The sequence below is a fragment of the Strongylocentrotus purpuratus genome, unplaced genomic scaffold, assembly GCF_000002235.5.
Source record: "Strongylocentrotus purpuratus isolate Spur 01 unplaced genomic scaffold, Spur_5.0 spur5_scaffold_2, whole genome shotgun sequence".
NCBI classification, from domain to species: Eukaryota; Metazoa; Echinodermata; class Echinoidea; order Camarodonta; family Strongylocentrotidae; genus Strongylocentrotus; species Strongylocentrotus purpuratus.
Genome location: NW_022145605.1, coordinates 19,227,838 through 19,255,614, shown reverse-complemented (window position 1 = coordinate 19,255,614; position 27,777 = coordinate 19,227,838). Strand labels below are relative to the sequence as shown.

At 36.8% G+C, this 27,777-nt stretch overlaps 1 protein-coding gene across 1 annotated transcript in view; it reads right to left on the bottom strand.

Moving 5' to 3' along the window:
• The window catches only part of LOC591186 (breast carcinoma-amplified sequence 3), a 39,253-nt gene extending 12,464 nt beyond the window's left edge, over positions 1–26,789 (bottom strand). Inside the window, exons 1-9 of the mRNA XM_030991903.1 lie at positions 26,365–26,789; positions 24,155–24,270; positions 21,834–21,922; positions 12,763–12,905; positions 4,770–4,877; positions 3,801–3,954; positions 2,510–2,593; positions 1,244–1,432; positions 61–291 (exon numbers count right to left, since the gene is read on the bottom strand). Coding sequence (XP_030847763.1) covers positions 61–291; positions 1,244–1,432; positions 2,510–2,593; positions 3,801–3,954; positions 4,770–4,877; positions 12,763–12,905; positions 21,834–21,922; positions 24,155–24,270; positions 26,365–26,432 — 1,182 coding nt within the window. The 5' untranslated portion in view covers positions 26,433–26,789. The remainder of the gene's footprint in view (positions 1–60; positions 292–1,243; positions 1,433–2,509; positions 2,594–3,800; positions 3,955–4,769; positions 4,878–12,762; positions 12,906–21,833; positions 21,923–24,154; positions 24,271–26,364) is intronic.
• Between the last annotated feature and the right edge of the window lie 988 nt (positions 26,790–27,777).

Below are 27,777 nucleotides of genomic sequence, written 5' to 3'. Positions count from 1 at the left end.
GGCCAAACTCTGTGTATAGATGCCTTTGCGAGTAGTGCAGTTCCCCTTTTAAGCGCTTACCTTTGCAGCAGTGTCCCCTCTGTAGAGGATATAAAGATGATGCACAGCCCCTAGGCCTGATCTACAGGGATGGCTCGTGATGCGGAATATGTGAAAGACATGACCCTGGGCGCCCGCCGTGAACAGTAGCCTGCCGCTGGGGTCAAAGGTCATCGCCGTGACAGGTTCGTTGATGTGGGCCTGGAAGTGAGCTACCATGCCGTCCCCGGGGCTGTCGTCTGTGACGTTGAACTGTAGAAAGGCAGTAACGACATGACAGGGGTCAGTGTAAAAGAATTTGAACAGGAGGGGGCCTAACACTGATCCTTGGGGTACACCATAGCTGGCCAACTGCGTAGATGATTTGACACCATTATTTTACATACAGCATCATAGGCAACAAAGTTGAAATTGGGGTCATCAGTTTGTCAAGTTGCTTTGATAACACATATCTTTTAGGTTGGATACAGGGTTTGGGCAGGTATTTTTAAGGAAGAAAAAACCATATGCCTGTTTTTCAAAAATTAGGCAAGCAGATTGTTTAGTGAAGATTGTTTATAGTTCAGGGTAAGTGTCATACATTTAATAAATTTCAGCCACGTGATTGTCTGAAGGGTCCTTGGGTCAGTTTTTTTCAGATTGTAGTTGCCTGATCGGTGATGTAGTTTCAAGGGGTCAATAGTCCCAGAGATAGTTGTCCTGGTGGTCATTGTCTGTGAAAAAAAACTTGTAAGTTAGGTAGTCCTTCTGGGGGGTGTTTCACAAAGATCCTAAGTTGAACTTATCTCTAATTAGGACTTAACAACTATGGAAAGCCGTTAGCATCTATGAAAACATATTGTAAAAGTTCTTTTAAAAGGGCATAGAATGTTGATTCAAATCATTCATATTTTCTATTATCAAGGAGATTTCTTGTTCTTGATATAATACTTGAATTCTCACTTTTAAATATACTTTATTTTAAGGCTACAAATGGCTCTCCATAATTTTGAAGTCCAACTTAGAGATAAAGAGAAGGTTGAGTTCTGGGAAGAGGTGAAAAATAATTTGTGAGCGTTAACATTGTATTTTGTAAGTGTGGAAGAACATCAGATAAAAAATGTTCCCTGAAAAGCATGGCTCTTCAAATGCCTTAATATTCCAGATATGGCATGTAACATCATAAAAATCGGGACAGAATTTTACGCCAATGTGGTAAACATACCTCCCCTTCCAGCAAGGTTGCATCCACCACAGTCACCACTCCGGGGGTACCCTGCCTGTGAGGGGGGCTACTGCTACTAGTCTTCTCCCCCGGACTCTCCCCGGGTGACCTAGGGGGCGAGTTGGAGAGCTTGGCAGAGGCGTACTTCCCCAGGGACTCGCTGAACACAGAGATGCCCTTTGTGATAGCCTGCATGGAGAAAGAAAATTTATTATGAAAATGATAAGAGTTGTGAAAATTACTTGTGGTCTCATACTCATGACGACGAATCGAACGCACCAAAGGAAAGCAAATCCCACAACATGAGCTCTAGAATGCATGTGTGTATGTGTGTAATTGGGTTTTTACAGACGTGTATCAATCAGATATGATTATTTAAGTCTGGGGACCGACCTTTAATGACACCATCAGAAAGACTTAATTGCATTAAAATTGTGTTCAGGCATATTGAATTGTATGTCTTGTAAATTGTGATTTTACCCTGACTCCCAACCAAAGAAACCAATCTACAATTATATCTCAATATGATGCATTTTATATGCCTTCCACACCAGTCAGAATAGTCTAGTATCAAAATGGTTCAAAGCACTGGTATTCTTGGCTAAGGCATAGTTTTCATTAAACTTTTTTGTTCTATTTTGGTTGCCGGCCAGGCAATGTAGAAATCTACTATAGGTGGGAAGTTCAACATTTAGTACTCAAATAGAGTACTGCACAGCATTCACATGATGTTGTTAATATGGCAATAAAGACGGGACTAATAAGTTTGCCTTGAGGATTTTAGGTGGTCCATGGCACCCATGCATCTGCTAATTCCAAGTGCAGTAAAGTAAGAATCTCAAAGCAACTAGTCTATTTGATGCTCCATCCTTGTCATACACTTATATCTATGTTTTTCATTTCAAATATCCATCATTAGTTAAAGAGGTTTATTCAAGAATCTCAGATATAATAACAATAATAATCCATTCTTATTTTGCAGATAACACATAATGGTATAATGTCCCTATGCGCTTCCAAAGAACTTTTGAAATTGTTACCTTAGCTTTAGCTTCAGCAGCTCTTATCTGCACACAGTGCTTTTCCAGAAATAATCCTACCAGGCAACCATTTATCTCACCTGGGTGGAGTGTGGCAAAAGTAAATTACGTCTTGCCATAGGACATCAGCATTGTGGCAGGGATTTGAACCCCGTACCTTGAGATTCAGTCAGGAGACTTATCCACTGGACCACAACACCTCTATTATATTACGTTCTCTCCTTACCTTAGCTGCATGAATGACTGTAGCTTTATATGACTTGGATGCGTCTCTACAAACACCACCTCCAGACTGATGTGATGGTATTAACTACAGGTGAAGACAGACAACAAGGAAAACAATGTACTAGTAAGTTTACACATTATGAGAATGTGATTGAGATTTATTATGACAGTGAAACCTGTCTATAAAGACCATCCAAGGGAGACAAGAAAAGTGGTCTTTATAGGCAGGTGGTCTTTATGTACAGGTTCTTTTAGTACATGTTTCAATGAGAAACCATTTTCAAGGGAAACAAAAAATGTGGTCTTTGTAGACAGGTGGTCACTAAAGCAGGTTTGACTGTATTCATATGCAATTATTATACACTTTAGACTCTGTTCAAATAACAATGCTTTGAAAATGTGTAGTAATATGCAACTTGTGAACTCTTGTTCCAAATTTCCTTCTAACACATATAACAAAGTATGGCTTTGATCCCCAAGATATTCAGAGAAGTATTCCTGTATGCATTTGGCATTGTTTTGTACAGAGAGCAAAATGTATTTGTATTAGCTTCAGTAATCATCACATTCTTTTTGTTGCTATCATACATTGGCACCAGGAAAGAGAAAACTATCATCCCGTCGTCATATCAATAAAAAATAAAAGGCATTAAAACATGACATGCAAAAATTCAGTCAAAAAGACGTTCCTACCCTTTCTTTAATTAAATTGAAGATTGATTACCCCTCCGTGACCTCTGGAGAAACCCAATGACCACTGGGAAAACCCTATATGATCCATAGGAAAAGTCTCAATGACACATAGGAAAACCTTATACACCTGGAGAAATTCCTACATGTATATACTAACCAAGACTTAGAACCCTTGACTTTGGTCCATCCTTATCCCAGCATTGCACAGCTTTACTTTTACATGTACATTGTCTTGCAAAGATCATTCTGAAGCGCTGAGTGTGAAAGGGTCTTAGTTTCCCTGGTAACACTGCTTATGCAACATGAAACGTATATGGCTCCAGGGAGGCCTGAAAAGGTAATCAACGTTTTTGTCACAACCTTTTTGTCAGCTAGGATCAGTTTGAGGTGCTCTGTGTGAAAGGGTCTTAGTTTCCCTGGTAACACTACTTATAAATGGTTCATTGGGAAGCCTGACAAGGTAATAAACCTTTGTGTCAGCTTGGATCAGTCTGAAGTGCTCCATGTGAAAGGGCCTTATTTTCCCTGGTAACATTACTTATGTAACAAGAAAGGTATACAGTATATGGTTCCTAGGGACCCTGGAAAAGAAAACCTACCTTTTTGTCGGCATACGCTAGCCATCTCGTCCCCAGAGCTAAGGGGTTAATGTTGGGAGGACCTGCTAGGTAGCAGCTTGTAATGATGAAACGATGCTTGAAGGACGCTGCATCAAAAGCTGCTATCTTCTCTTGTAATGCCACTATCATTAATCTGGATAATAGAGAGAGAAAGAGAGTGAGAGAGAAAGAGAGAGGGAGGGAGAGAGAGAGAGAGAGAGAGAGAGAAGGGGTTTACAAATGTTGTTACAGATTGTATGTTTGCTGTTTATTTGTTTGTTTTTTAATTCTATATAATATGGAATTCAAATGTTTATCCTGGAATTTTAGACTTGTCATAAGCTTGATTATTATCCTCGGTAATCATCATACTATCATACTAAAGTCAACATCATTCCCGTTTTTATTCAAAATCAAATTGTCATCATCATCAAAAACAACAATAATATAAATATAATGGTCACCAATATCATGCACCTGCTATCACCATCTTCATACATTATCATTACCAGCGCTTTTGTCAAATAGTGAACTCATCACCAATCACTATACTATCATCAACATCATCATTACCACTACTACCATAATCATCATCACCTATATCTCCATCACCATAATCATCTTCATCACCATAATCATCTTCATCAACATAATCATCTTCATCACCATAATCATCAGGATCATCATCCTCCTCTTATTTTTTAGTGTTATTTTCATCACCATCATTATTCCCACCATCATCATCATCATCATCATCATCAACATCATCGTCGTCATCATCATCATCATCAAAAACACCCTCCTCCACCTCCTTCTTATCATCATCATCATCATCATCATCATCATCATCATCATCATCATCATCATCATCATCATCAAAAACACCTCCTCCATCTCATCATCATCATCATCATCAAGACTATTCATTATATCAATCAGTTCACAATGTGCATTGACTATTTCACTCACCTCTTGTTACAGACTATATCAACTACTGGTGTTTTAAAGGAGACCGCATGGACCTGCTCGTTCGTCTTCAACGAGCGGATAGTCACTGAGCAGAAGGGCTGGCTAGAACTGTAAGGTTTTAAAAAAAGAGGAAAATAAATCATTGTAAAAAATAGGTTAGAGAGAACATTAACTACGTCTCATTCTACTCATTCTACTGAGGAAAAAAATCAGAGCAAAAATGTCAAGAATTGCACTTAAAAAGCTCTGGTTATTTCAATTTTTGTACATGTTAGGGTGGACATATTCATTGTCCTAAATGAGCATGGGTAAATATGAACACATTAAATTTAATTATTTGATTTTATTATTTTATTGTTAACTGTCATACAAGTTCTTTTGTTGATGTTTTGTATAAACACTTTCCAATTCATTTGCCACTGACATATTACAATTGATTTGTATGATTACACCAAATCCAATTTCCAATTTATTAGAGCTTTTCCAGCTTACATGTATACATGTACTATATCCAAGTGATATAATACATTGCCTTTTCATACAGCCTACGCAAGGATCAATCATCACTTCTTCAATCTGTATTCATCTTTTTATGATCTCAGTAATCCTAATCCTATCAAAGGGGATTATCGGCTTCCACTTCCACATCCGGTTCTGATTTTCTGGTCCATAATATTACAGGATTAGACTACATTACAGCAGCATAACACAGGCAGGCAGGAAGCGATCGGTCTTGACACAAGCACTTCAGTTAGGGATGATTTGAGGGATGAAAAAAGGCAAGTAATTTTTTTGCGACAATACTTAACAGGCTGAAGCTTATAAGTTATAGAATATTTAAATATCATTTCTGCATTTGCAGTCAATGATAAATATGTAAGATTCACTTTCTTCTCATCACAGACTATTTTCTGGTCATATTTACTGGTCAGTTGCTATCATATCCCTAGTCAAAAATATGTCCCTTTGAAAAAATATGTATTTTGTTGCAATGTTTTTACTATTTATTTCCAATTTTCATGTGAATATGCCCTATTTTTAAAAACACTATTGTTTTAATTGAAAAAAAGTTTTTAAATAGCAAATGACCACCTATTTTTTTCCAATTTTCGAGGAGTTGGTGGTTCGATAACTATTTTCTACCTTTATTTCTTGCTGTTTTTTCCCTATTTTTTTCTCGACTTAGATTTGTTCTCACCAGATTTTGTTAATTTTTTTTTACTATGCTTCTGGAATTTGATTTTTATCGGTCAAATAAAAGAGTCATGTCATATGCAGATCAATAATTATTATTATGGCAAAGTAGTGGGCCGTTTGACATCAACAATATTCACTGCAATACAATGTATGTATTGTTTGGACAAGTTGTGTGTAACATTTGATATAAAAATACTCAATATGGCCAAATGCAACAGTGCCATCCTTAGTGCTGAATCTTACTGTATAACTATTCCGCTTAATTCCAGGTCTGTAGTTTCTAGAGGAAACCAACCCCTTTCACTTTCAATCTCCAAAACAAATAAATTCTTTTTACTGAGCGACCAAGAACATGCTAGGGAAACAGTTCTACATTTGCTAATTTCATACTCCCAACAACATACACACCATCAATTATACAGCTGTTGCTCTGTAATTTTTCCTGGCTGAGTTTTTCCTTTAATTTCAATCAGAGATCATAAGCTAAACTCCTCATACCAACAAAATTCAAAATTGTGGAATAGCCTGCTGAAAACATATAGAAGAAATAATCTGCATTTCTCTTCTGTGAGTACCATTAAAGAAATTCATAAGGTCTCCATTAGTGCTGTAACATCACGGACATCTCCAATTCCGTTTAACCGCCTGTCAAAAACCGGACGGTTTTCGGTTAAACGATTTATTAAAAAAAGCCGTGTGAAAAAGCAGGAAGGTGATTTAACTGAAGGCGCCGATTTGGGCTTGTGAACTAGTCACAAATAATAGTAACAATGTCGTTTTAGAATAATGTGTAAGATCATTAAAGTAAATTAAAAACAGTAGAGGACCTAGGATACAACCTTGTGGTACACCATGTGTTAAACTTGGATGAATATATATTGAGATCTATTACAAAGATTACTTTCAAACCAAGATGACAGACAAATTGGAGTGTTGTTCTAGTTTCCAAGTGGTAAGTCATCACACCGATTACTGAGCTAGGAGACATTGCCAGGCATAGTGCCAGGTGGAGGGGCATAAATCGAAACTTTAAAAAATAAAATAAAATAAAATTAAAAAAAAAAAATATTAAAAAAAAAAAAAAAATTATTAAAAAAAAAAAAAAAAAAAAAAAACGGGAAAACGAAACCGTCCAATTGAAAACGGAATCCGCCATGGGCGGTCGGATACCGGACGGTTAAACGTTTGACTACAGCACTAGTCTCCATTAAAATCTTCATACCAAAAACATGAATGGACCCACAATGGCCCAATATCTCTTACAATGAGCTATGCGTACACCATGTTTGGTATCTTTTGCCATATAATGCTTCAATACGCAGATGTGGATTTTTTACTAAATTTGATTAACTGTAAAGGAATTAATGAACTCATGTTTTGGGACAATTTGAGCACATATACACGTACATCTCCTATACAACTATAGTAAATGAACAAAAATATATCCCATCTGCTTCAAAATGATCAAAACCACACAATCTCTCTCTCTCTCTCTCTCTCTCTCTATCAACGTGACACCAAAATATTTCATCCTTGAGACAATTTGCGTGAAGATGTGTTTTAACTAGGACAATAGATGTACATGTATGTATGTCCCCATCGGTCCATTTTAAGGGGGTCACTTAGAGTTTACACTGTAGGTGCTGCATGAGTTCCTGTGAATACACAATGGAACATTTCTATAGGGAGCGGGATTCTTACAACAAAGATAAATCCAAATTTGCAAAATGCAATGCTGCAAAATGTTATGTTTAACTGGAAAAAATTCTAGAAAAATTCCAATCTGCAATTTGTTCAATCTGCAATACCTTCATGTGTAGCCATACATGCATATAAGTCATTAGGACTTCTGTCGTAAAAGTTCAGAAACCTGAAAGAATTTTATTAGAATTCGTATAATATCCATTTAGTCTAATGTTGCATGGTAGTGCCATATTTGATGAAAAAAGAAACTGCACAAATCTTAAGAAATTATCTAGTTTTAAGAAATTCAAATTCTCCACAAGTCCAAGGTAATATATTTACAAGAAAGATATAGAAATAAATTGCATCAAATCCTCACTATGTCTTTATACAGATAAATCAAGAGTGAAAAGCTGAGGTTACGTCCCTTTTTAATTATGACTGGGCAATCAAACTCATGTCAGGCTATAAAATAATTATCCATTATAAACCATCGGCCTGCCTTTAAAAAGTACAATTAAAGCGATACTGAACTGATGAATTTTCAGCCCTAGTGTACTGTTTATTGCACAGCGCCATCGCATGGTCAACTTGCCAAATGTCGTAATCCAATACCTAATTTTCACTACGCAGACTGGGGACTCGATGCAAGAACCAACAGCACAGTCGGGGAAACAGCAAGTTATGGGACCATACCGCTACAGCTGACCTGAGATGGCGCCAGAGGGGAATTTGCGATAGTGCTTCTCGTAAAGTATGGCTTTAAAGGTGCTTCTTCCAGTTTTCCATACTACCTTCCTACGTATTGTGTTTAAATATATTCTTGATTCTTGGAAGCTTTCATTGCATGTGTCTCTAAATTATTCAAACACCATCCCTAAAGCTGTATAGCTATACGACATGGATAGCTATCGATCATGACTTCTTATTCGCACTTCAGAGCAGACCAAAAACAGGGCAAAGCAAAGTGGAGGGAACTCATGATCCTCATCATGAATTTTTAACGTAGGATTATATAGGAAATGTAAGTGTTGTCTGGAAAGGAGAATGAAAGGCTGATTTCAATAATACAAGCAATTCAAAACTTCATTTTGTGTTCAAATTGAATTTCAGCTGCTGATTTATCAAAAGTTGGATATGTGTTTAAGTTTTATTTAAGTTCACATAGGATAAAATACAGAGTAGCTCCAGAGGGAAACAGCTAGCCCCTCCTACGACCCCCCCCCCCACCCCCTCTTTTTCCTCTGTCTGTCTGTCTGTCTGCCTTGTCTTGTCCGTCTGTCTCTCTCTCCCTCTCTCCCACTCTCTCTGTCCGTCTCTCCTCCTCTCCCCATCTCGCTCTCTCTCTTTCCCTCCCCTCTCTCCGTCTCTGTCCCTCTCTGTCTCCCTCTCTGAATTGCATACTCCTAATCTACCATACATCTTTGTTTCCCAAGATGCTGTGACCCATGCTGATCTTGACAATTAAATTAACCCATTTTCACACTTTCCATTCCTCCGCCCCTCTCTACACATAGACATACCCTTGAAAGCCAATATGCACTGCGAGACTAGACTATCAGCATACTGCATAGACTCTGTACTGTAGCTGCTCTGGACACAGCCAGAGACCGACAGAACTAGGCTCTGCTCAAGGCTTTAGGAATTGCAGTAAAGTGTCAAAATAGAGTCTGTTCTTGCAGACTACCTCTTCGACACCTCCCATCTACTGTTTTTCGACCTTCTTTTGCTCATCTCCAATAATCAAATAAGATCCTCCTGGTTATAGTACCTATACAGTATATAATTGCATTATAGCACACAAATTCTTAATTGAAGTGTCAAATTAGACACTGTGATTGTAAACTGTTTGCCTCCCCATCTCCTCCTCGTCTACCATTTTCATCTTCCTGGTGAGGCCAGTAAAGAGTCTACAGCAGCAAAAATAATGTGGTCTTTTAGCTTTATAGAGTAGTTCATTTTTGTAGTTATTATGGTGCCAAGATCTATTATGTATTATTATAAACGTTAATTTTCTTCTTGATATGTACATGTGTCTAACTGAATATTTTCAGATTGTCAACGTCTTATTCCCTACCCCTGTTGTCTTGTGCCCGCTGTGTGCTGTGCCTATTGTTGATGTGCTGTAGTCTTCTATTATTTCTCATATTTTCTCTTTTCTCCCGTCTTGTCTAGTCTCGTCTCTCGTTTTGTAGTTGTTGTTGTTGTCGTTGTTGTGTGTATCAACGAAAAAAATACACGGTGGCGACGGGCGATTCGCCCCCTAAACCTCTGAAATCGCCACGGTAAAAATCAAGACGAGGGCGAAAAAAAAACAATATATCTTGAAAAATCGCCCCCGCCATAAATTGATATTCCCTATGAATTAATAAACCAATTTATTGATGTGTCTGAGTGAAATCTCCGTTCCAACTACCAACTCCAAAACTAGAAACTTCCATCAACATTTTAAAAGTTTTGTGAGTTGCAGCGGATCGGCGGTCGTACCTAGTAGCTAGATCTACAGCGGTATCCGCCTGCCTGCGCCTAAGCTCCCCGGCGGCCGGACAGGCCACCGGCCCCGATGTAGTTTCGTGCACAGCATGAATGCATACGCAGTTCGCACACGTTCACAATACACAGAAACTCAGCTCCAGCGCGCGCCCGCACGCTCCTTGTATGAAGCAAATAAGTATTTGCGAGTGACGAGAGCTCAACTGCTAGCGACCAAATTGGTACGTAATATGTTTATTTAGTCTTTTTTCTGGCCCTAATTTTTATCATGGACAATGCAATCCCATTAAAAAAAATGTTATTCCGTCTAAAATTGTGCTATTTATAAGTTAAAACCATTAAATGCGAGTATATTTTTACTGTTGTCCCACATACTGATATATTTGTAATAACGAAACGTGCAAAATCAATGCCGGATTTTTTCCTGTAAAATCGGTATAAAGCAAGTTTCGTACACAGAAATTGAATTTTGTTATAAAAAAAACGTAAATAAATATATAAAGGATGTTCCTCCTCCTCAGAATCTTTCTTGCAACTGTTTAATTAAATTAAATTATTTATATACGATCGATGCCAGGCCAATTGTCATGAATGATGACATCAATTTCTGTCTACGAAATGAAACTAGCTTTGGCTTGGCCTTTAGAATTAAAGTCTATAAAAAAAAATAAGGCCATATGATTTTGCATGTTTCGGCATAACAAATAGACCCTACATCGGTATGTGGGACAACAGTAAAAATATTTACTCACATTTAATGGTTATAAATGGTCTAAATAACACAATTTTAAAGGGAGTTGGTCTACATTTTTTTTTAATGGGATTGCATTGTCCATAATAACAATTAAATTTGGGACAGAAAAAAAGACTAAATAACATATTATCTACTAATTTGGTTGCTAGTAGTATGATGGCTAAGGAAAAACACAACTTATTGTTACAGCTTACAATATGGCTTTAAGGAAGTAGCCCCTTGGTTTTTTTTTAGGCAATGGGGAAAAGTAGCCCCCATAAAAAAATTAATTCCTAGCCCGCGTGTCAGTGATAATATTTTCTTAGGATATGAAAAACGAACAGTTAAACAAAACACTCCTTTTGACAAGTTTTAGTTACATGTATATGTAAATCATGAAGCCACACGTTTAACACAAAGTGAATAAATCATGGGTATCTGAATGTCTGCAATACTCTACATGACATATGTACGCTACAATTGTATCTATATTTGCCTTTGCTTAGAATTTAATTAGGTAAAACCGCGTTTAAAAAAAATACAACCTTTAAAAAAAAAAAGCCCCCCTAAGCTCCAAATAGCCACCGCAAAATAATTAAGGGGGGCTATTTTTTTAAGGGAAAATCTGAAAAGAGCCCTCGTAAAAAAAAAAGTAATTTTTTGGTTGGTGTGTATGTACACTTCTTGTGTTTTTTTTATACCCCCTTTCCCTATTGTATTCATAGGTAGTCACAAATATCTATTCATCATGTTTATCCGGCTCAGAGGGGACCCTAATAATTACAAGCTCTGCTTTTACCAGGGTCTCCTCGTCTTTCTTTTAGCTAACTTTGTTTTTATCATTGCCATAATTTGTTATTTTGCATTGTAAATGTGTAATGATCTAATGTTATGCTCTAAATGACATTTGAAAGAAAGACAAATAAATGACTTATCTTATCTTATCTTATAATTATATTAGCATTGTTTCTATGGTTTGCAACTTTGTGCAAAAGGTTATACCTAATTATTCCAATGTTTTTCTCATTTCATTCTCCACCGTCCTGTTGTCAAATATTAATTCATGTACATCCACAACAGGATAGCTCTATCCAAATTAGGTTGTGCAGATACAATTTATTTTACAGTTATTTTTCACTTCCGATGCCAATTCAATTCCAGTCAAAACAGAAAAATAATTTACCCCTAATGGCCAAGAATCGGTCGGATTCGGGTCAATTTGAGTCAGCGTAGCGGAGTGAGTGAGGTACGGTTCAATTATTATTATCAATTAAGATCCTTTTTTTCATTTTGTTCTCTTTAATTTTTGTATGTTCTATCTTCCCCTTGGAGTTCTTCTATGTATGATGCAGTTAATTTTATGTGATTTCATCTTTTGCACTTGTGCGCAACTGCGCATTGATCTGAGCAGTTGATTTCAAATAGATTTGGCACATTACAAATCTTATATATTATTGTAACTAAATGTTTAATATTCTCTCCTCTTGCTTTTGAGCACTTTCTACTTTTTTTGCATAAAGGGACTATCGTGACAAGACTGCCTTGGTCTTTTATGGTACCCTTGATTCCATGTACAGTCAGACCTGTCTAGCGATTGCCCAAGGGAAACACAAAAAGTGGCCTTTGCAGACAAGTGGTCTTTGCAGACAGGTGGTCTTTGTAGACAGGTTCCTTTAGTACATGTTTCAATGGGAAACCATTTTCAAGGGAAACAAAAAATGTGCTTGTTGTAGACAGGTGGTATTTGTAGACAGGTGGTCACTAAAGCAGGTTTGACAGGTTTGCTTTGCATCTGTGCTGTATTTCTGATTTGTTTGTGTATAATGCTTTTAGTGGATTAAATCAAATTGAACTTGAAATTACTATTATCATTATTCTTGCGCTTACCTAGCGCCATCACAAATGGCTATCAACGGTCTCTTGTCCTGATAATGATGATGGTTCTTGGAATGTGTAGGTGTAGGTAGAATACGGAGAATCCTGACGGGGCCTTGCCGTAACGAGAGCACTTCTTCTGCGTCTCCATTCGCCTGATCAAACAGAAAGAGAGAGAGAGAGAGGGAACGAGTGAGAGAGATACATTGAATGAAACATGCTGAAGGGGCAGAGGAAAGGGCCGTCACTTTTGCAAGTCAACGAACCGGGTACAAAATATACATTTATGTACGCACTGTGATTGAATTACGAATTATCAGTATGCGTTTCTGTTGATGCGGATTACTTTACATGACATTTGCAGACATTACATGAAAGGGATCATTGAGGATGTGCTCAAACCCCTTGAAAAGAGGCTCTACACGAACATGGATCTGGTACACAATTTCACTCCAAACTGCTAAATTGTCAAAATACTCACAGGGGCTTGGTACATACTGTACATGTATACATGGACCCCAGCAATTTTCTTTGGACCCTCATTTATAAAAAAAAAAAAAGCACTGTCTAACAATATAATGTAGTTCTATATTTTCACAAATTAATCATTTCCTCTTGAACTTCTCATGACACATGTACCTTTACCTGTTTCCCTTATCAATATTGTTTTAAAGGAATTCCAAACGATGATTTCCTGAGAAAATATTTTGATTGAATAAAAGTGATATTATATATTTACATAATATGTTTTCATATAGTACAATGTCAGCTTCCTTAATTCTCCTCCTTCGCACACGCCATCCCCCCCCCCCTCAATTCTCTCTCTCTCTCTCTTTCTCTCTCTCTCTCTCTCTCTCAAGTCGAAGACAAGAAAGAAATGCATCACATCGAGGGACAGGTGCACATGATCAAACCTTGCTTTCATGGGGTAATGTTTACAATCCTAATGCATTCTGTAGAGTGAAACATTACTCCATATACTCACCACATTCACGTCGTAGTCGTAGTCTACATGTAAATGTACTTAACCAAACATGTAATAGACTCGACAACAGGTATTCATGTATTTTCTAGAAAATACATTATTGTAACAAGGGTAGATTTCGAGGACTATGGCATTCTGGACCCCCCCCCCCCCCCCCCCCCCCCCCCGTTTTTTTTTATTGTGTTGCCTGTCAGTACTTGTTTTTGTCCCAAATCAGCAACAAATAAATCTGATGCAGTTTGGATGTTCGTCTTTCTTTTTCTTTTTTTCCCTTTTTTTTTTGGGGGGGGAGGGGTGCTTGCCAAAATTTGTGGATTATTGGACCCCCCCCCCCCCTTACAAAATCCTGGAGCCGCCACTGCCAATGCAAATGGTTGAAATCCCTTGCCAAAATGTCCTCAGACAAGGCATTCTATTTTTAACAGTCATCTCCATTGATCAATGGTGAATGGTACCTGGTAATATCTCAAAATGCATAAAGAGCGATGACATACAATGTACATTGTAGGTGGTTGAAACTTTTAAAATGAGGCTAATCCTTGATAAACCACTTACAAAGCCTACAAAATACAAATACAATTCCATTTTTATTCTCATCGTTATGAGAATAAACTTTTCCCTTATTCATCAACTCAAAACAAAATTCAGAGGTGTTATTTCTCACGTTTCTATACATGTACTGTATATGCCACAATGATGAACGAAATTTTACACGAACTCAACAAACAAGTGGTATGTCAAAATGTTAAGTAGTACATGAAACATTCAATTGATGCCCAAAGGATCCCCTCCCTAACACAAATATACGATTGAATTCCATTCCAATCAATCAATATTGAATGTTCTGGCACTTGTGTAAATTTATGTGCATGCTTAAAAACCGAAGCTGCACATTCATGTGCAAACTGTCTAATGTGATCAATTACACCAGTGTGAAGCAATAAATTAGATGCAGTCATCCCCATTCATGCACACAACCTTGCACCAGGCAGCATCTATGCAAATAAGCTACCCCTAGTGAGCACTGTATACAGCCCCAAGGAGTAGCTTGAATCTGAACCTTGATCCTCCTGTCAATGGATGGATGCTGAAGTTGGGGTGCCCGGGAAAGCTCAGTTTGAATTATTCATACCTCCTGTAAATTCATTGTTTTATGTGTTTTGTGCAACTTAGGAATGTAATGTGGACTTGTTAAAACATGGCCTTTGTTAATAAATTCTTTTACTTTTACTTTGATGTAAGCTTCAATATGTATATTCTCAGGAAATATAAATCTGAATAAATCAATTTTGTATATACTTGAAAAGTTACAAGACTTGGTAAAGGTATGAATAATTTAGGTGTTAACTGTACAAATTGACCACACTCATGAGATCATGTTGAAGGGGCAGAGGGGCCAAAAATGTTTTCGTTTTTTTTTAATGCAATTTTTAATATTTAATGTGCTCCTCTCATGTTTGTCAGTGAAATCTGAACACGATTGCTACATGTAAGTGTAATTCTTTAATTTTTTTTCTCCAACCTTATCAAATAAGACAATCAATCTTGACAGAATGAGATGTATACATACAGCTACATGTACAGTGTATGTTTCTACTACAGTTCTAGCAGTACGTGCAATTGTGCATCCTTAATTCTAATACATGTATGTGATTATGTGACTGCCCTGGCTTGACTGTGTAGAGAAAATTTAGCCCATTGACTATTGGAATCAGGTGGTTCCTGTATTAAACCTATGGGAATGAAAGAGCTCTGTAGTCTACTGGTTAAAAGTAACTTCACGCAAATGAGTCTGGCATTTTACAAAATTATGAAGGAAAAAGAGATTCTAATATTGATATGATACATTATTCACATTATAAAGGCTTAAATAAATTTAAGCCTAAATATGCAGAGACTTTTTAACACATATTGCACGGTTTACCACTAACAGGTGCCTGGGACACATCCATGTAGGTGCCCAAAATCTAAGCCGCACCCTAAAATTCTGAAACTTTTACTATGCAAATGCATATAGACTATAAAAGGTTGCACAATTTCACAGTTTAGGCTACTTTAATTGTTGAGGATATAGACAATACTCATTTTCCACAAAGCTAGCTCCTAAAGATACAGACCCCCCCCCCCCCCCCATCCCCCCAAAAATGGTTATAATAGCTTTCGTCTTCGATACTCCAGACATTTTTAATACGGAAATGATGTACATGTATGTGGAATCATGTGATCACAAAACACTAATCCATCATACCTAATGTACATGTATGTGGCTGAATCCAACATAAAGGATTAAACCAATCAGTCAACTAACAGACAGGTATAATGAACACCAATGGCAAAAACTGATGGAATTTGATTAATTTCTCTATTCCCCAGAAATAGGCCAGAATGTACTATCACTTGACTCCCCTCTTAATGGCATTAGACTGTCACTGTATGTGCATATCGCACATTAGTTTTGGTGTACATGTATACAATGTACATCTATGTAGCGGCCTGTTCTGGCCTCACATTATTGTCCATGTTCAGCTCGTCATAATTATTATTTAAAGGGGATTAATCTGCCCTGGCCAGGTTCACATTAACCATCAATTTATGAGGACTATATCAATTGAAATTACCACCGACTAGAAAAACATGTTAATATTTCATTTGATACCATCGAGGTACATGTAACTGCTGCAAAAACTTGGTTATTAATACTTTAGTAGTCCAACTCCAAGTACCAATGGTCTGAATAAAATTTGTACAGGGAAAATTATTTGTAAGGTTAGGTAAGTGAAAAAATGTAAATTATTCATCTGGCTCGTGTGTTTAACAGATAATGAAAGTTTTGGCTTCACAGATAAAGGTTTTCAATCCAGTTATCAGTGATTTTGAAAGTGTGCATCTACATGTACATGTAATGTGTATTGATGAACTTTCTTAAAACAAAAACAAAACAAACAGACAAACATAATCACATTGTGCATGTACTTTCCAAGTAAAGATTATTCCATAGCATGGTGGGAATCTGAATTAGAACCACTACATGTGCAATAAATGTTAAACAAGACAATAACATGTATCCAACTAGGAAAAAGGAAACGTTGCAGTCACAGCCCACTCAGTTCATTGCCCCCATGACAGCAACATTCAACAGTATGTCTTGGCATGATTAACAGCACCATGTCAGTTTAAAGTCACTGAGTAGTCGGCTCTCATGGGGAATTCGACACCGTTCGGGTGTTTACCCAATAACAGGTGTTGTCAATCACCAGGGTTAGCCTTGAGTTTTATGACCATTGGACCTTATGTAATGCTTTGAATTGCCCGAAGACTCTCGAGCTCTCCGAGAGATTAGGGGGTAATTCTTGACTGGACTATGGGTTTGCTGTGTGCAAATTTGTACCCCCATTAATGGTATTTCCACCAAGTCTGGTGTCAGCGAATTATGGCCTTCTGCACATGGAAACTGGCGATCCACCCCCTTTAATAGAAGAAAAAGTCAGCCTCATGCTGACAGAATTTTCCTCTCAAAAAACAGAAAATTGGAAACAGATGGTTGCTAATTTACCACAGCACTTTGTAACAGTTTTGTTATGGTCATTTTATTCTTCTCCTGAGAGGAACATGTGTATGGTGGGGGAATGCATATTATTGTAAATGTGTAGGTTTCCTGTGTACATTGTACTTGTGTATGCCTACATGTACATTGTAAGGAAATTTTAAACTCCTTGGGGATTCTTGACTTGGATTTCCCTCTTTACTACTCTAGGGGGTTTTCCAAAGCGCTGCACTTCCAGATTCCCACAGACCATCAGGTATGGGTACATACATGTACAGTTCACAACTAAATTATTCATAGCCTTACCAAGTTTTTTTCTTGAGAATTTGACATAAAGCTTACATGTAAAAGTATTCAACTAGTGCACCTTTCGTTCTTGAGTTACAAAAAACAAGCCCCACCCCCAAAAAACAATAAATTAAAACATTAAAACATTTACAAGGGGTATGAATAATTTAGCTATTAATTGTGCATGTACCTGTACATGTATTGCCTACATATTAAATAATTTACTTGATAGCTACAGAGTGCTAGTCATTCCTTAGTATGCACATGAGGCATTACTACTGAAACAATAAATACATCCTGTTGTAAACAAGAAACTGACTATGACTATCTCATAATAAACATGTACATGTATGGAGAAAAACAAATATCAGATTGCAGTCAGCTAGCACATCAGCATAACAGAAAGCAGGATATGTACTTTGAACAGGCCCACGTCGCACTATATTGTGCAATAATAAGTCCACAATGGAGGGAGGTCATGTTTACAAGTGTGCTCATTGGAGCGTATCAAAACACAATGCTGTACTTTGATCTGTTCTGCCATCCCTCTAGCCTATATAAGGCCATTTTTGTAATATACACCTGTAATCAAATTCAATGCACAAATCTTTGTGCAATGAATGATTTAAGAGCCCGTTATAAATTATTTCATTCACCTGTTACAAATAATTGCATTTCAATAGTCAGAATGCAAATTGCGTACATTTCGTTTTGTTAGGTACATTTGTTAGGTACATTTTTTAGGACAAGCCATAATGTTGTCCTACATCCAAATTGCATACATTATGTGTTGTTAGGGAGGACAAGCCATAATGTTTGCTCTATCTAGCAACGACTTATGTATGCAAGTTGAATTACGACTTTTAAAATACAATTATACTGTATGTGACAGGTGAATGAAATAATTTATAACATAACAATTAACAAAGATTTATGCATTATATTTGATTACATAACAAAAATTGTCTATTGCAAAAGTAGTTTCAGTAAAAGGCAAAGGGGTCTAGGGAATCAACTTTATTGCTTTCATTTCCTTCTCAATTATTTTAGGGTAGAGCCCAAAATCACATTAATTCAAAGAGACATGCCTCAGTCATGATGCCTGCCTTGTATGAAAAAAATATTTGTACTGCTGATTTTCAGGATCCGTCGTGTAATGTCAGAGACAGGGTTTGTCATATCATGGTTTATTTATGAAATTGTAAATATCTCACAAATAAGATTGTTTCTGAACCTAAATTTACACATTTTATTTGTTTCTATACAACTACCCACCCTTAATGTAACTTTCAAAGCTAACTGACAAACAATTTGGCCAGTTGCATTAAGACCACCTACATAAACTGTAGTGTACATGCACCAAGAAAAATGCATTTTAATTTTACTGTATACCTTGTCCAGTGTAGTGTATTGCCGTACATGCAATATAAAAATAATTTCCATTAAATACAGAAATGTCAAGTTAACTCTGTGATGATGAATGGGAAATACAGTAACAGTAGTCGAGGGAGGATATTTATAAAGAGGATCTCAAGAAATGGGAATTTACAATACAAGAAAAATTGGATGGCACTACACAACCCACTTAGAAAATGCCATAAATTACATTTGTAGTGTAGCTTTTAAAGGATATCATGTAAAGTTAATGAACAACTAACTTTCAAGTTCATGTTGAGATGGGGAATGGGGAAAACAGTAGTGGATGGAGGATATAAAGAGGATCTGAAGAAATGGGAATTTAAAATACAAGAACAAGTGTGTTGGGCAGAGAGCAACCCACTTATAAATCTATGTCATGTACGAACAGCACTTAGTGCAGCTTGTCATGGGTATGTATGTCAAGTGTATGAGCAACTAATAGGATTAGACAATCTAAATGTACATGTAAGAGGCCACAACACATATTGACTATTTAGGGAACCACATGTACATATACACAGGTCAGAATGAATAACCACAGAGTTAATTTAATCGTTACTCTTTGGGATGATGTGATAAATCATGGATGCCTAATTGCATGTACGTTTGATTAATGTACATGCATGTATTAAAGACATTAAGGACATTAATGCAATATGTCATTAAATGTACAAAACAAAAGAGAACATGATGTACTAGAAACAATGTACATGCAGAGGAGAAGTCACTATTAAATACAAGAATAAATCATATCTGTGGATATACATGTAGTCTCTGAACAGACACTGTGGGCTTTTTACCTCGGGCCCTAAATGGAAACCTTTGTATTCATCCAGATACAGTATACCAATGCATTCACTCACTACCCATATTGATCATTTTACTGGCACAAAAAAAAAGGAGGCAGACTTAATCAGAAGAAAAAGAAGAAGCAATAGTTAAAATGGGACAGGAAGGCTGGCCTACACATACATGTACAGTACAAATTATCTAGCACATCCTCATTCTATAGAGTTTTTCTACCAGTATAACATACATGAAAGAAAGGCTGATTTGGGTATATCAACTGGTAAATACCAGCTTAGTATTAAGCTGAAACTTTATCCCCCCATTGACATTGTACTTGCCTTAGATTTATTATTTCATCAATCACGCCTACAATTGAATTTACCGCCCCCTCCTAAAGTACATACAGGTTTACAGTGTTTAAATTAAACACATCGCCTGCTGAAAGTACTTGAAAAGGTGTAACTAATTAAAAAGCATATTGTACAAAGAGGCACAAGTAATATCATTCTGGCTTTAGACAGGATGCGTTTCCGGTTCTTGTAATAGTTATACAATTTTCATATGTCTTCCATAATGTTCACAGCTCTTTCCTTGCTATTAAATAAAAAGCCAACAGTGCATGACTTTGATATCTAGACTTGATGGGCAATCAATTAATGAGGCTTATTTTTTTAAAGCCTGACCACAAATATTTACATGGACAAACCACTTCTCCTTCTTGTTTATCAAGGAAATCAAAACATGACAACAGGCAAAACAAACCATACTTGTCCAGTCTGGCGGGCGATCATTAGTTTACTATCATATCTCTTTCTTTTGTTTCCTAAAATTCACTCACGCACAACCGATAGTTGAGTGCTTTTGAAAAATTCAATAAGTGTAAAAATATGTATGAAACAAATTGAAACATAAAACTTCCTGACAATTATTCATGACAATGTTCATTGCTATCAACAAAGCCATGGGACGTCAAATATCCAATGCCATTCAAAGTTTACCTTTCCTTCCTTCCAATAAACTTGCTTCTATCTACACATTTATTACTCTGTTTTGAAATATACTAACAAATAGCGCACATGTTTTGTATAAAAGAGAGAGAGAGAGAAGATATTTTGATGCACACAAAGGCCAGCGTTGTTGAAAAACTATGCATCACATCTTGTCTTTGTATGCAAATTGTTCTTGATCAAACAAATAACATGATGAAGGAGCAATCTGAAGACTAGAGTATTTATGTACAGTACATAACTTTTATGACGACTGTTAACAGGATTAAACCCAACATACTTGTCTGATGTCACCCTACTTTTCTATGTACGCGACAACCAGATGCTGGTGATTGTACGTCACAGATAGATCAGATACAGAAACATATTTTTCTCCTGAAATGCAATAAACCATTTACATGTCAACTTTGGTTACCCTGTATTGGATTAATCATTTTATTTTGTTGAATATCATTATCTATTCAGAGCAAGAAGGTTGTTAACTCTTGCAGTGCCAGAGGTGCAAATATGCACCAAATAATACACACAATGCCCATAGACCACCAATCTCCTTGGCACCATAAGAGTTAACTCATACATGTATCTACTGTAACCCAGGTATAACACCCTTCTAGCTCAGAACAGGTCGTCACCTGGCTGGCAGAAGGGCGTTTGCTTGAATTTCAGGTAAAAAGTGAAGCGTTAAGCAGAAGGGCGGTAGCACTAAATCGCCTTAAACTTTTATAAAACTGACTTATTTCCGAGAAAAAAATTGTGGCTGTGTTCTACTATAACATTTCTATTAGTCTTTTAAGTTTTAAACCAATTTTCGGGACGGAAAGCAGTTTAAATATTTAAAACAAATCTTTAACTGCGAAGTAGTTTTCGAGTCACTCGCGAGCTAACGCCCTTCTGCCAGCCGGCCGACGAGGTGAAATATATCTGTCATTTATCATACAAACATACATGAACATCTACAACAATGTGAACATGACTGCATTATGTTGAGTTGAGAAGATGGGAGACTGCCTTTTTTTAATCCCCTTTTGTTCTGAAGAACTTCAGTACTTACCAGAATGCTCCATATCTGCACACCATTGGTGTAGCCGATCACTAGAAACAACGGACATTCCGGGGCCTCCTGTGAGTGGTTCATATAATCTGCAAAAGATAGAAGATATTTACAAGGCATATATTATACCCTGTGCTAAAATGGTGCATGGTGCAAAGTAATCCTGCCCCCCCCCCCCCACTTCCTTAACCCGTTATAAATATCAACAAACCATTTAGACTATGTCATAGACCACGCAATAAAGAACAACATAAATAAATTATGCTGTATACTGAGGGGGTGTAAAAACAAATAACAATAACAACAAGTATTGTTCAGTAAATCTGTGTTTCAAAATAGGGGGAGGTGACAAATATTCTGTATTTTCATTTTCAGGTTATTAAGCTCATAACATTATTTGGCCTACATGTACATTTCTACATTGAAAAAGAAAGGTTAATCATAACAGACTCTTGGTGAATGGACTTTTATATTTTTGCATACATTCCAAAAATGTAGAATGATGACACACTTTAATGCCATCTATTCCTGTTTTGGCAACTGTACAATCAAATACAGTGCTGTAGTTATGTGGGAGTATTTATTGATCTGAATTCCAAGATCACATGACTTCTGTAAGTCCATCTTGTTTCGACCATTCTTTTTGTATACATTGTATGTGTAGGACATTGAATCAAAATACAAACATGACACAGCAAATAACATAAACATACATGTATATACTGTTGTCACTGGAAGTGCAAGTCAAGATTTCCAGATTTACTTATTCAGAAACTGCCTTTTCAGAAAATGTGACAGATTGTACAGAAAACTACCTAAATCAGATTTTACTGGTTTTACTAAAGGAAAATTAATATTAAATTCTTGTTCAGGGCAAACTATGTTGTGCCATACATTCTCCAGTTGTAATCTAAGCATTACGATACAGCATGCAGAGAGGGGGCTGCAGCCCTCCACCTCAAAAAAAAAAGTATACGCCCCAATACCGTAAAGGCCGCAGTATTTTTGGGTGAGAAAAAATCAAAAAGTCGGGGTGCGGCGTATACGCAACAACAAAATTCAGCGGACAAAACATCACGTCCATTTGCACGTATGGGACTATAGGAACGGTAGCATGACTAGACAACGGTACAGGACAATTCTAGAATAACTCCACACAACTTACCGACAAGTTTATGTTGCATAGTTGACATGAAGACGAAAAAACTTATTTTTCTAATAAAATCTGCCGATAGATCTAGATCTAAGTCCATACCATTGCATCGCCAAAAAGTAAACAAAGGGACAGGCCGTTACTTACGGAGCTAGCTGCCGCGCAACGCAACTGCGCAGGTCGAAAAATGCTATTTCGGATTACACCGCACATCGAGGAAGGGGTATTGTAAGATACCAAATCTGCGTACGATACAGTACTAGCTTAAAAGTCGATGAAGATCTGCTAAATTATGATCATTTTTGAGGTTAACTTCTTGTTAAGAATATTGATGAATTTAATATATAAGAATATTGATGAATTTGGTATAGTTTGTAAAAAAAAAAGAGTGTTCTACAAGAAAATTACGATCATTTTGTTTGGTCCGTTTTTTTTTTTTTTTTTTTTTTTTTTTTCCCTCTACGAAATGTCAAAGTTGGGGGTGCGGCCTATACGGCGGTGCGGCCTTTACGCCGGCAAATACGGTATATAACAACTATAGGAAAGAAGAAAAGGAGTTCTTTACCACACTAGCTTCTTTGTCATTTCTATTTTATTTATTGTTATACTGTATATTATTATAACTGTTTTTGTTTAGGGGGGAGGAGGTTGGGATTACATTGTATTTAACTGATTCCATAAGGATCAGTCGATATGCTGTCAAGCCACTATTGCAGTACATCTTCAAGATGACACCAGACCAACAATAGACTGAACATACAATTACATTACCCCCAAATAAGCTACAGTAGATTGTTGCTAACCGATTGGTTTGGAGTCAGTTTAGTGGAATCCCAGGCTACAGGTATATGCAGTTATCATCAAAACATCTGAACGTCAACACAGCAAATATCGAGGGGTCAGTGACACAAAGACGTAACTCCATTTTGAGAAAAAGTGGTTTATGTGTCACGTACTGCATGAGCACTTGGGCCTTAAGGATTTAATGTTTAACTAGCTATTGACTTCAATGGGGTGTCGGGTGGAGTTAAGTCTTTGTGTTTCGTAGAAAGCCCACATTTTTCTGAACATTTTGATATCAAATACTCATTTTGGCAAAATATGGAGTTACATTGTTGTGCCACCAAACCCTTGATATGTTGTTCAAATGTAATTCTTTTCTACTCACCAGTGACATCTGGCTTCTCAAACTTCACCCAGATGATCTTGTCGTTCTCTAGAGGGGCTGATCCTGCGTAGGCATCGTGGAAGAAGTCTACCACTGATGCCATGTAAGACTTATCACTGTGGACAAATTCAACACAGAAACATATATTTAAAAATACAATACTGTACATGTACATCTGCTTTGGGCTTGTCTTCCCTGCTATTTTACTAATACAGCGTATATTTTTGTTTTAAAGTAGTAGAGACAGTAGACTCCAATTTCACGATATCTGCATGATTCTTTTTCTTATGAAATCATGGGTGAGGGTCTATTCAATGGAATGGCACTCACCCTAGACAATCTTTTATGCCTGAGGGAGCACTGGCTAATTTATTTCTAAAAAACTTGTGAAAATTGGTTTGCGCAAAAAACGTTTCAGCCTTGGGTTGGATGTAAATCAAACTTATTGCATTATCTCTGCTCACTATCAATAATTGATTTGAGAAATAATTTGATCTTTAAATCTTTACCAAGCTGTGCAAACCCCCAGTGGCATATCCAGTAATTGATAAAGGAGAGGGGCGGCATCCTCCAAAGACAAGGGTCCAGTAAACATGTTCAATGTATCTTGGCAGCTCCTTTCTTTTATCCTAATATCAAGTTTCACCAAGTTTTTTCCTGGCCGTTCAAAGAGAAGCTACACTACCTTCAACCAAATACATAAACTGCTCCATCATTGCAGGTGATGTCTTTCCAGCACAGATCAGTACCCATTTTTGTCAATATAATGTTGGATTGATTGAATGCAGGGATCGGAAGAGTTCCTAACATTAAACATGTTTTATTTAAATTTCTAATTTAATTTTGTAAAGGAAACAATTTATTAAAAAAAGGTAAATGCTTTGTTTTCATTAGTTTAAAAAATGCATGTGAAGATATCGACATGAATTACACTGCATGTTTTCCACAAGTCATGCTCCAGACAGCAACACATCATGAACATTTGGTGGAGGAGATGTGACAAATAAAGGAAACAAATTACTTGTTATTAAAAGAAATAGCCTTTAACTCTCTTTTATGAAAATATTGAACGATTTCTTTTGAAAGGAAACACCATTCACAACTGAATATTGCATTTTCCATTCAAAAATCATGTGATATGTATATTTTCCCGCTGACAACCAATTTTATGCATTCATCTCAAGGATTAAGTGAAAAAAGTTGTGATGTTTTAGATATCTTTGAACATGATCTTAAACTACAAGAAGATAGACCTGGAAGCTCAACTGCTGTCTCAGCATTCTTCCAATATTTGCGGTAAAGGTAAACATTTGGGGTGATATATTTTTTAAACTTCTGGAAAAAAAATGATGAGTGTAGATGTACCTCTGCCACCATCCTTGCGGCGAGTTCCTTTGAGTTAATAATAATAGGATGAAGTCAGACTTCTCAGACCTAGGGACAACTCTGCCCCGCTGCAAAAACTGCCCGTTTTTGCAGGTTTAGGGTTAGAGTAGGGTTAGGGTCTAAGGGTTAGACTTAGAGTTAGCTAGGTTAGGGTAAAAATAACAAAAATTACCATTTTTGCGAGGGGCCGAGTTGTCCCAGGGTCCGAGTAAGCCCGGATCCAATAGGATTTATCTATCTTGAATTGTAACTTACAATATACAACAAAATTACAAGACAAGCTTAGCTAGTTAGCTTATCCTTTCTTTCTTCTTTTTTTCATCCGAAAATAATGGACAGAATGACACAGTTGGGTAGCGGTTAGCACAACCACAAAGGACAGGTCTAATTCTAAGACTTTTGAGAGTGTAATAGACTCTAATTAAAAAGACAAATAGACCATTGCAGAAAGAAAAAGTGGAGAGTGCGAGGCATTTGTGCAAGTTGTGTGAAGAGTTATTAGTGAGTTATAATTCATACATCATTACATGTTTTATTTACAAATACAAATCTATAAAAATCAAAAGAAATATTTTTAGGTCGACAAATAAATGACAGTGACTTGAATGAGTGATCAAGTGGAAAAATAACAAATTTGGGAGATGCAACATGTAGGTCTAGCCAAATAAAGTTAGCCGGTAAGTTTATCATGACTCATTGACATTACATCAGCCATCAACGAGCCCCACCCCAAATAATATTGGTGGCCTTCTCATTCAAGCCAAGTGACTGTGATACCAAACAATTTAAGAACAAAGGAAAACTGTTTTCTTTTGTTGACAAACCTAACGGGCTGGGGCCTCACTGTCTGGCCTCCGCGAGGGACTCGTCTTGCACCTTCCACGTACGACATTGTGTAAGATTCCGTGGCCAGCTAGCTGCAATCCCTGACCCTCGACTTGACTCCAGTGCAGTGTTCCTGGCTCAGCTGTTTTCCGTTGTCTCCCGATCCCGAACCACTACACAGCGAGCGCGCCGAGAGCTCGTACCGTTGTCTGTCGTCAATTTTTGAGTGCACACGCCTTGTTTACAGCCACTTGAGGCTTCTAAACTGGGAAAGGCACTCTTTGCAATATTTCTCATCGAACCATACTTCACCTTGTTTCGATATTCCAACAAAATCACAAAAATTCAGGGAAGAAATATGATCTTTAGAATGACGTTGTGAGATTGTTGTTATCGTCTGTATGTAAATATAATGATATGCAAAAGTTCAACACTAGAGGGCGACAATTTACTTGTTTTGACGGAGCTAGCATTCCTTGACCTTGCATTATTTACAAATTAAAAGATTACTTCAACATCTATTTCATTTATCTGTTTCCTTTTTGTGATAATAACTCCCTTGATTTGGAACGAATATACAAATAAAATCGAAATCCGTAGAAAAATTATACAATGAATAAGATGACAGCTTAAAATTTGTTAGACCTAAACATATGCGACCCCATTTTCTAATGACACAATTTGCTATTTTATTTCTGTCTTTTCCATTTTGCTTTGTTGAATCCTTTCTTCAAAGATATATTATAAAGTGTATATTTAGTACGACAAATGAAAATATCAAACAACGTCACAATATTTTTTCTTAATGTATTCATAGGTAGTCATAATACTCCCATCATGTTTATCTTATTGCTTGTTTATGTACCAACCAATTATTTGGTCCAGAGGGGACCCTACAACTTACAAGCTCTGCTTTTACCAGGGTCTCCTCGTCTTTCTTTTCGTTCACTTTGTTTTTGTCATTGCCATAAAATGTGTTGCATTGTAAATGTGTAATGATCTAATATTGCTCTAGCTATGTGAAATTTGAAAGAAAGATAAATAAATATCTTATCTTCTTATCTTCCTTTTCCGTTCATCCATATGAACTGCATGGGGGATCAGTGAGGATGCTGCCGATGATGGTCGATGACTGTGTTAGTTAAGGATGATGATGATGATGATGATGATGATGATGATGATGATGATGATGGTGATGATGATGATGGTGATGATGATGATGATCACTCGACTACATGATGATTCATGATAATAGATGGTTTAATGAGCGGATGGTGACGGATGAGGATGATGATGAATATAGTGCTGATGATGATGTTGATCGAGGATGATGATGTTGAGGATGATATAATGATAAGGATGATGATGATGATAATGATGATCACTCATGATGATGCATGATAATAGATGGG